We start from the raw sequence: 10,000 nt of genomic DNA on the forward strand, positions 1-10,000 counted from the left end.
GCCAAGGACGACGTGCTGTATCTTTGTGGTGCGATGCGCATCATGGCAGGCTATGAGGTGACCTGGGTCGGTAATTGGCGGCACAGCTTCGCACACACACACATCGCACAGACACAGAGACACAGACACAGACACAGAGACACAGACACACACACACACACACACACACACACACACACACACACACACACACAGACACACACACACGCACGCACAAGAACAGCGAACCTGTCTGTCGAACGAGGCGCAAACAAGGACGTTCTGGGACTTGAAGCCCTTTCTGTTTCGCCAACGCTCCTGTATCGCACACACACAAGTATGCGCAAGTGCGACGTTGTGGGCACATGCCATGTGTCGGACGTGAGCGGTGTGAGACGAGAGCGGGCGCTATATGAATGAACGACACGATGGGGACACAGAGCAGAGGCCCAAGCAAGCAGTGGGAATAGAGTACAGGGCACTGTAAGTCATTCACGGACCTCGTGGCCATTCGTCGTTGGGGTGTATCTGATGTGCACGCCATCGGCAGCCGTGACACAGCCCTCGAGGAAGTCATCCTGAGCCCATCGCCGCTGTTCCTCCTTCAGCTCTTCCCCAGTTGGAAACGAGATGTTGTCGAGTCCATCGATGATCGCCTTGGCGAACGCGGGGAAGTGCGTACTGCACATGGACTTGCTGATCCCAATTGAGAACTGCACAGCCTGAACAAAGCACACGTGCGGAAACAACGCGTGAGCGAGGTGGCCAAAGTACCTACGGGAAAGATCATCAACGGGAACAACACGCAACACGCACGCACCTGAAGAGAGCAGCCGTGAGCAAACATCCACAGCAGGCCGACAAGGACGACGCGATCGGGCACGTCAGTCCCAGGGCGTTTGGGGAGGTGCGGAGAAATGACATCAAGCAACTCCCAGAACTGATCCTTGGTGACACGGAAGTTCTGGCGAAACGTCTCATTTGGCAAGCCAAAGATGTCCTTCTCACGCCTAATGGACGGCAGCACCATCGACAAGAACGAGCGACACACACACACACATATGCGCGCGCGTATATGAGTATGCGGGAGAGCCATACAACGCAGTTTGCCATGCATACTGGGATCAAAACGTACCTCGGAAACGTGCGCTGCTCCTACGACCGTCGTGGCTTGTACTGTGCAGCGACGTAGACGAGTAGACGAGCAAAGGCGTGGGTACTCGTGGCTGTACCCTCTCCAAACACGCTCATATTGGGGGAAGGTGACAGTTACCGTCCTCAGTTGGCTCGATCGGTGCAACGGGTTCGACTGACGGTTACCGGACTTCGCACAACCGTCGGCGCCATTACCCCAAATTACCACCCTTTCACAAGTCGGGGGATGGTAATTTGCAATTACGTCGGATCAACCAATTACTCCACATTGCGTGGCCGTGAACGCAGTATTCGACCCAAAACTACCCACAATTACTCGCTGTGAACGGGCCCGTTTGGGTATCGCTCAATTATAATGTCCTCAGTGGCAAAAAATGGGACACGAGAAAAAGCCATCAAAGGGTTGTGTGGGGCTTCAGAGACGCCAAAACCCCAAAAAAAGAGCTCTTCGAGAGCTCTCCAATGAGCCAAAAATCACCTTCGTGCGATGTGTGTGTGGTGGTGGGTGACTGTTTTACTGACCGCAACAACCTTCGCACAAAATCACCCCCACAAACAGGCATGAGATGAGCTCAGAGATGCACAGTGCAGGCGAAGAGATACACACAATCATGGCTGTTCTCTGTAGTAGTGGTCCTTTAGATGCTCCACGCCGTGAAAGAAGTTCTCTTTGATGTTTCGCAGCTGCTCGTGACGCTTGGCGGAGAGGGTGATGGTGGGAACACGCTCACCATCAGTGAAGATGCCCGCGTGTATGTGCTCTGGCCCAACGCCAGGCCGAAGCAGATTCACTTCCGCCCATTCGTCTGAAGTTGATGCGCGGTAGCGAACAACACCCAGTCTGTCCTTGTCGAAGAAGAAGTGCTTGTACTTGGTTGGTTTGAGCTGCTTCTGCTGACAAAAGAGGAGGCCAAGGCGTGCGGTGTGGTTGTAGATGGGGACTGATGCCGCGTTGGTCACGGCGTTGGCCACAGAAGAGCGCTCGACGATGTCCATAAACTGTGTAGGCGTGAACACGTCCTCCGTCTTGAGCTTTCGCTTGACGAGGCCAAAGAAGGCATCGTGCAGGCCCTTCGTGTGGCCCTGAAGGAGAAAATGATAGTACACCGAGCACTTGAACACGTGCGCGTATGAAGCGAAGAAGAACAAGAACGTCCAGTTCTTGTTTTGTGCGCCGCAGTTGTCGGCCATCGCGTAGAGGACGTCACGCCTGCCAATCGATGTCAGGCGGTGATAGACGAGGGACACAATGAGGTTGGCGCCGCGAACCTTCGGCGAGTCTTGCTCGTGCCAGACGTAATTCATTTGGGTGCGCCGCGCCAGGTCTGTCACACCAAACGCCTCCACCTTCAAACCGCTCTCGTAATAGAACGCCTGGCATTGTGAACACAACGTGCGCAACAGGGTGAGACAAGGTCGAGAACAAACCGAGCTCACAGCAGTACCCCTATCCCTCATCCTCACCCCCCTTTCACACATCACCCCAGCTTGCCTTTCTTTGCTCCAGGAAGTGAGGGAGGCGAGTTGTGCCTGCCATGTCGAAGCTGATGACGTGGTGATCTGCCTTCCCACCAAACTCAGTCCAATCGTTCATAAACTTGCGCTCGGCCTTTGCCATCTTCAGGTGCTGAATAAGGAACTCCCACATCTATCGAGTGAAGCGGTGAAGTTGCCAGAATGAGTGGTCACGCGCACGCGCGCACACACACACACACACACACGCGCGCACACACACACGCACGCACACACATACATACACACGCACGCACGCACACGCACACACACGCACACACGGAGTTGTACCTTGCCGCTCTTCAGCTTCGAGCACGTGTCACACACATCCGTGCGGGTCTTGGCGTGTCCGATGTGCTTGAGATATTTTGCCCACACGCGCTTGAACGTGGCCAGCGACGTCTGATCACCTGTTGCAGCCAGCATGCACACGACAAGGGTCTGTAAGCACCAGCGGAGCAACAGCGACTGGCAAGCATGCACACACAGACACACGCACACGATCATACCGTACCCGTGGCGGACTGGTAGCGTTTGTGGAGTTGTGCCCTCGACAAGGAGATGGGCAGCAGTACTTTGGCCCCGCGTCCCGCAGGATTCGGCAGCCCGTGCATCGAGGCCACCCACTTGATGAAGTGAACAACGCGTTGGGCAGTGAACACCCCACGACCCTTGAGATGTTGTCCGTGAAGCGATGGCCGCGGCACAATGACACCCGCCTTTACGTCTCGGGTTGCCTCCTTGATGACTCGACCTCCAATCCCAAGCACGTTCCGGAAGCCTTCTCTGCACAGCGGCACGCCCAGGACGCGGTAGTCGATAGTGAGTCTGCTCCGGTCCGGCACGTGCTCTTGCCACCCGTCCTCGCACGGAGCATCATCCCGCCCATTGCCAACCTGCCATGGCGGCACCTTCAGGCTCGTGGAGACGATGGACTGCACCATGCGACGGCGGTCATGCTGGCTGAGTTCGAACACCTGGCATCGGAGACTCTCAAGTGTGCCCGCGCCAAAGGTCTTCCAGCACTTGCCAGCCTTGCCAGCAGCACACTTGCACTGGCGTATTCCGCATGGCTTTGACTGCTGCGACTTGGTGGCGGTTGCTGGTGGTTGTGGGATGAGTGTGTCAACGACCTCGGCCACTTGTGGCAGAAGAGCAGTCGAGCAATAGTGCTCGTTGGCAACAAGGTCGATCGGCGGCGCATCGTTTCGCTGTTGCTGCTGCTGCTGCTGCTGCTGTTGTTGTCGAGGGCGCTTTGGTGGCGGGCTGCTAAGCAGTCGCGACAGGTGTGGTTGGAATTGAATAGGGATCGGGAGAGGAGGGGCAGCTGAAGCCGGCACTGGAGCACGTGGGTGCATTAGACTCGCTGGCAGTGGCAGCGGCGGTGGTCTTGGCTGCGAGCCGCTTGTGTCCGGAAGTGCCACGGCTGTCCCATGCACCTCCTGTGACACGGCGGGCGAAGACGGTGGAAGGCGCGGAGATGAGACGTTCACTGGCGTTGGCGGCACCTCTTCCTCACACAGGAGCGACAATGATGGAGAGAGTGGTGTGTCTTGAACATCATCACCACCATCATCATCATCATCGTCGTCGTCGTCGTCGTCGTCGTCATCGTCATCGTCACCAGCGTTGTCGCCCTCAAGGAGGGATGTCATGCGAAGAGGTCTGCAAAGAATACAGGCGCAAGGAGAGGGCAGAGTGATGAGTACTCATGCTCGCCAGAGCGTTCGCATACACCACCACCACATCACTGCTGCAAGCTGACAAGAAAGCAAGCGACGCACCCGCCAAAGTACTCCTTGTTAATGAAATCGTTCCCAGTGCGCAAAGCTTCGTTGCACTCGGCGCTTGCAGTGCTGAGGGGCGACACCGTGCGCTCTTCCGCATCATTCTGCATCAGCATCAGCAGTGCTGTTGCCACTTCTTCCCGAGCAGCACCATCATCAAACACCTCCTCCTCACCCTCAAAGTCGTCCTCATCAACATTCATCGTCGTGGTGGTGTGCCGCTCAAAAAACAACCTCCCAACTTTGTTTGTCGATTTTCACCACTTTCCCGACGAGTTTGAGATTTTGGCGGATTGCGATTCTGGCTTGGGTGGTAATTTTGCAAGCGCTCGTTGACTGACTTCTCGTTGTCAGATCCGAACGAAACCAACACCACCGGAAAGAGCGCTCAAAGACGCCCTAGACGCTTCCATCAGCTCACATCACAACGAAAAGCCACTGAGGACATTATAATTGAGCGATACCCGTTTGTCGTTTCGAATTTGGTGACGCGGATAATTGTGTGAAGATGTGTATGAATTGTCCTTTGAGAGCAACTTCCCCCGCCTTTCACGTGCCTTGGCAGATACAGCAGGCGCATTCACCCCACACAAGCATAACCTCACACCCACACACACACATCCACACATCTGACGATGACGGCGACAGACGCGACGGAGCTGCCACCTGTGGACGAGCGCCTGGTGATTGAGGAAGGAGACACACAGAAGGTGATTGAGGTGGTCGAGGAAGACGGCAAGCGGTTCAAGCAGACGACAGTGTACAACGTTGTGCGCGAGGAAGTGAAGATGCCCTCGCGCGTGTTGGCGCGGCGGTCGTGGGCCAAGTTTGGCAAGTCCGCGCGCGCGCCGCCTGGCCCGGAGCCCATGACCACGTCCATCAGCGATGAGGTGTTCATTGAATTCACTGCCGCCAGAGAGGCTGAGGCCGCCGAGCAGCGCAAGCAGGAGGAGCAGCGCCAGAAGGCACAGCAGATGAGCGTGCCATACCGCCTTCCCGTGGCCCTGCGCCAGGAGAAGACGGAGGAGGAGATGCCCAAGCGGCCACAGACCGGCGCGTACCGTGCACCGCGAACGCGTAACGGCGCCGCATCTGCCTTCGATGAGGAGCAGCCCAGCCTGCAGATCACCAACCTGCCGCCCTGGACCACAGATGACGATTTGCGCGATCTCTGCAACGCCATCGCCCCCGTGCGCCGCGTGTTCCTTGCCAAGGACAAGCGCACTGGCGACGCCAAGGGCTTTGCATATGTCGACTTCAACATGCGCCAGGATGCTGCAACGGCGCTGGAGAAACTGGACGGCCACCGCTATGGCCCCTCTGTGCTTTCGTGCGAGTGGGCCAAGCCCAGGAGGAAATAGGTCCTTTTCGTGCTTGTTCTGATGTTCTGTGCATGTATGTGTGCATGTATGTGTGTGTGTGTGTCTGTGTGTGTGTGTGATTGTGACTATGTGTGCTTTCGTGTGTCTGTGTGTCTGTGTGTGCGTACGTGTGTGTTCTGTTGTGCGCTGATTCGCGGCGGTGTTGCGCGCGTGAGTTGATGCGCATTGACGTTGTCCTGCCATGTGGCTCGACAGCATACACTCCCTTTGTGTTGTCGATGCACGGTGATGGTGATTCGTGTGGGTTTTGCAGCAAGCTGTTGGTTCTTTACTTTACCCCTCTTCCTCCTCTTCACTGTGCACTTAACAACCCAACCCCCCTCTTTCGCTGATTGCTCCCTCCACACCATCCATGATTCACTACTGAGATTACACATTTTAAGGAGTGATGTGACATGAGACCCTTGGCACAACTGTCAACACAGGTGACCTGATTACACACACACACACACATTGAGAGCATGCGTGCATGTGCACGCACATACAAGACAATTGCCACACGTATGTACAGGAGAGGAACGTGATGAAAGAGTCATGCGAGCATGTGGTGTTGAAATACAAACACACACACACACATGCGCGCGCGTAACCGATCACATCACCGCCACCGAGCAAGCTGTTGCTGCTATGCATTCCACCACCAGCCACCCCCGCCAGCGTTGGTGTCAGCCTTGCTGTCAGTGTCTTGTTCACCGTCATCGACACCAACAGCCGCCTCTTCTCCAGCACCACCATCCACCCTGGCGCTGCTCGACCCTACTCGCAGCTGCAGCTGCTCGACAATGGCGTCAACAACGCCGTCAACATCGTGCACGGCAGCGTGCTGCGCCAGCGCAGTGGCCGCAGCCTCACGCACAGCTGTAAGCACGTCACGGTCCTGCAAGCATGCAGCAGTTTGCACACGCGTGTCACCCACGGTGCGGTCCTCATCATCCCACTCAATGTCATCGCCCGCACCCAGCAGCGGTGATTCCACGCGCACAGCATCCTCGCCGCCGTGGCTGTCGATATCGTCTGACATCGTCGTGCCTGTGTCGCCTTCACGGTTTGCAGCGGCAGTGGCGGTGGACGCGGGGGTGACTGTGCTGCGTGACGGCCTGGGCACGAGCCCGTCCATCGCCAGCAGCTGGTGGAGGCGCCGGTCAAACCCGGCTTCTGTAATCTCTTCGTGTGCAAGCTCATCGCGGAGGGTGGCCAGTCGCGCCGCTCGCATCCCTGACAGCGCTCGCTCCACTGTTGTGTGTTGTGTGTTGTGTGTGTGTGTGTGTGTGTGTGTGTGTGTGTGTGTGTGTGTGTGTGTGTGTGTGTGTGTGTGTGTGTGTGTGTGAAGTTACAGTGGCTGCGTTTGAATGCATATTGCATGGTTCGCATACACATGTATGTGTTTGCGTGAACATGACACGAGGCGTGTGTGAATGGTGCACACGAGAGGTGAACGACGCAAACGGCCCGCACTGGTCACCCGTTACGTACAGGCCAGGGTGTCGTTGCATGCAAGCGGGGTCTCGAAGCGAAGCACATATTGGCACATGGACGGCTCTTGTACGTCAACGACCCGGTTCTTCTGTCCGCACTCAAACGTCACCTGTGTGCCAAGCAGTCGACAATGGAGATGCCTCATGTTGTTACTGCTGCGGCGAACACACATGCACACGCACGCACATACACGCACATACACGCACAAAGCAAACTCATCATCATCAAAGCACAGGATGCACACACATACATACAATCACACATACAATCATGCATACACACATTGCAGTGAACGCCGTACGTTTGCGTGACGGTCGACGTTGTGGCAGGTGTCGCCATTGCTGAAGTACAGCCCTGTGAGGGCGTCCCGGGATGAGGTCCACTCAGCGTACGTGCTACACAAGAGAGAGAAGGAGAGAGAGGGGGGAAGGAGGGGGCAGAGGAGAGTCCAAGGATGAGTGGTGGCCGAACACATAAGTGTGAATGAGAGTGATCGTGATGCCACAGGCGCAATTATGTCACACACACACACACACACGTCCCGCCAATTACGGTTGCAGCTAACCCCAAGACGCCGTGATAGCCTTGCCACGTGCTGGTAATGTCATGCTGCGTGACATTGTCGAACAAGCACACGCGGTACAAGTACCTGCATGTTTGAGAGTGTGTGTGTGTGTGTCAGCGAGTGTGTGAGTTGAGTGGAGTCAAACAGCAGCGAACACAACACTCACACACTCACTCACACACTCACTCACTCACACACAAGCACACTCATACACTCACACACTCACACACTCACACACTCACACACTCACACACTCACTCACACACACACTCACACACTCACACACTCACACACTCACACACTCACACACCCACACACAAGCACACTCACACACTCACACACTCACACACTCACACACTCACACACCCACACACAAGCACACTCACACACTCACACACGCGCATGCACACACTCACGCACACGCACACACACGCATGCACACGCACGTTGACTTTGAGTAGGAGAAGCACTGGGACACGAGCGGCGCAAACGCTTGGGGACCAGCAAACGCGGCTTTCGGCACGCGGCCATGCAGCTCTGGCCACGACGATGAGAAGGACGAGGAAGAGGACGACGACGACGACGAAGCCGAGGACGACGATGACGCGTGTGCTCCGCCTGCGGGCTGGTCCACCACCCGAATGCGCCTCACATCGCCCATGCAGCACCCAGCACTCCCCACCACCACCACCGCCAACGCCAGCAGCAACACCACCCTCCTCATCATTGTTGTTGGTTGTGCGAGAATGTTTGTGGGAGGACTCTGCTGCAATTCGCGCACGTTGTTGGTGGTGATGGAAGAAGGTGATGATGGTGGAGGTGGGGTGTTGGTGACAGTGGTGACACCGGCCCACAATGAAGAGACGCGGATTGAGCGTGCGTTGGCCAGCTTACTCCTGGAGACGCACAGACCACTGGGTACGTCAACCGTGGGCTTTGTGTGTCTGTGTGTGTGTCTGTGTGTCTTTCTGTCTTTGTCTCTGTCTGTCTGTCTTTGTCTCTGTCTGTCTGTCTTTGTCTCTGTCTGTCTGTGTGTCTGTCTGTGTGTCTTTCTGTCTTTGTCTCTGTCTGTCTGTCTTTGTCTCTGTCTGTCTGTCTTTGTCTCTGTCTGTCTGTCTGTCTGTCTGTCTGTCTGTCTGTCTGTCTGTCTGTCTGTCTGTCTCTCCTCCTTCCCCTTCTCTCTGTGTGATCAATCACTTCATGACGCTCGCTCTTCGTGTGCCTCGCTTCCTCCCACCCACGCCCTTCCCCCGCGTGTCTCCACGTTGACAGAGGTGTCCATTTATGATGACGCGTCGAGGGACGGAACCCTGAATGTCGTGCGCCGCATGATACCACGGCTGCATGCGGCTGGCATCCACACCCGTGTGTCTTGCGCAAAGTGCTTCGAGCGGCGGTTTGGCAGCCGTGATGGTACTCGAGGTGGTCACTGTGGCACAGCAACGCTGGAGAGTGACGCCGGCACCGGTGCTAACGCACCTGCTGTTGGCACGACTGGCAAGGACGCAGCACGCCGAGGGAGTGTTGCGACTAAGGACACAACCACGGTACACCACACCGCAGGCGAGGACGATGACATGCTGCGGCACGTGTGCTCCTGCCAACCAGCATCACGCGAGCTTCAACCTGGCGGTGTCGGGTTCGCCAAGAACCGAGCAATACAACAGGTGTGTGCGTCACCGTGCTCTGACCTGCAGCACACGCGGCAACACTGCCTTCCCTTCCTTCCCTTCCTTCCCTTCTCTTCCCACCATTGCCTTTGCTTCGCCTTCCTTCGCCTCCTTCCCTCCTTCCCCTTTTAGCTTCCTTTCATTGTCACATGTGACGCATGACATCCTGACGCAGCACTCGCGCCTGCTCACCACGCTCGCCAATGCCGACTACCACGCGACACAATGTTCACTCTTCCTCCACCCCCCCCCCACATCTACCCGGTTGCTGCTGTCGTTGTCGCTAACCGCCCGTGCCCCACCCTTGTCCCTTGCTCCAGTCTGTGGGCAATGTGCTCTGCTTCCTGGACGCCGACGACTACATGGAGAACGACCGCGTTGCGTCACAGCTGCGCGTGCTGCTGCAGCACCCGGACGCCATCGTCGGCACTCAGTTCCGCCGCGAACCAGCCGACTCCACCGAGCGGTACACGC

At 56.7% G+C, this 10,000-nt stretch overlaps 5 protein-coding genes across 5 annotated transcripts in view; 2 read left to right on the top strand and 3 right to left on the bottom strand.

Annotated features, from left to right (window-relative positions):
- Positions 1 to 50: 50 nt before the first annotated feature.
- On the bottom strand, positions 51 to 1,530 carry PTSG_02348 (uncharacterized protein; the record flags this gene model as incomplete). The annotated part of the gene is made up of 6 exons (XM_004996779.1): positions 51 to 62; positions 229 to 297; positions 480 to 701; positions 800 to 989; positions 1,139 to 1,225; positions 1,451 to 1,530. 6 exons carry the CDS (start codon positions 1,528 to 1,530, stop codon positions 51 to 53), a joined length of 660 nt encoding a protein of 219 aa, XP_004996836.1.
- Positions 1,531 to 1,562: 32 nt separating this feature from the next.
- Positions 1,563 to 4,715, bottom strand: PTSG_02349 (uncharacterized protein). The gene is made up of 5 exons (XM_004996780.1): positions 4,431 to 4,715; positions 3,156 to 4,311; positions 2,938 to 3,087; positions 2,687 to 2,782; positions 1,563 to 2,508 (listed from the first exon to the last, which is right to left on the bottom strand). Exons 1-5 carry the CDS (start codon positions 4,634 to 4,636, stop codon positions 1,744 to 1,746), a joined length of 2,373 nt encoding a protein of 790 aa, XP_004996837.1. The 5' UTR covers positions 4,637 to 4,715; the 3' UTR covers positions 1,563 to 1,743.
- A 257-nt stretch (positions 4,716 to 4,972) lies between these two features.
- On the top strand, positions 4,973 to 6,312 carry PTSG_02350 (eukaryotic translation initiation factor 3 subunit G). The gene has a single exon (XM_004996781.1). The coding sequence runs from the start codon at positions 5,069 to 5,071 to the stop codon at positions 5,792 to 5,794; it is 726 nt and encodes a 241-aa protein (XP_004996838.1). The 5' UTR covers positions 4,973 to 5,068; the 3' UTR covers positions 5,795 to 6,312.
- Positions 6,179 to 8,785, bottom strand: PTSG_02351 (uncharacterized protein). Its single transcript, XM_004996782.1, has 5 exons — positions 8,303 to 8,785; positions 7,857 to 7,940; positions 7,593 to 7,686; positions 7,289 to 7,400; positions 6,179 to 7,048 (listed from the first exon to the last, which is right to left on the bottom strand). Exons 1-5 carry the CDS (start codon positions 8,581 to 8,583, stop codon positions 6,441 to 6,443), a joined length of 1,179 nt encoding a protein of 392 aa, XP_004996839.1. The 5' UTR covers positions 8,584 to 8,785; the 3' UTR covers positions 6,179 to 6,440.
- The window catches only part of PTSG_02352 (uncharacterized protein), a 3,129-nt gene continuing 1,725 nt past the window's right edge, over positions 8,597 to 10,000 (top strand). Inside the window, exons 1-3 of the mRNA XM_004996783.1 lie at positions 8,597 to 8,774; positions 9,129 to 9,523; positions 9,847 to 10,000. The exon at positions 9,847 to 10,000 is cut by the window's right edge and continues 391 nt beyond it. Coding sequence (XP_004996840.1) covers positions 8,603 to 8,774; positions 9,129 to 9,523; positions 9,847 to 10,000 — 721 coding nt within the window. The 5' untranslated portion in view covers positions 8,597 to 8,602. The remainder of the gene's footprint in view (positions 8,775 to 9,128; positions 9,524 to 9,846) is intronic.

The sequence above is a fragment of the Salpingoeca rosetta genome (genome assembly GCF_000188695.1).
Source record: "Salpingoeca rosetta unplaced genomic scaffold supercont1.5, whole genome shotgun sequence".
NCBI lineage: Eukaryota > Choanoflagellata > Craspedida > Salpingoecidae > Salpingoeca > Salpingoeca rosetta.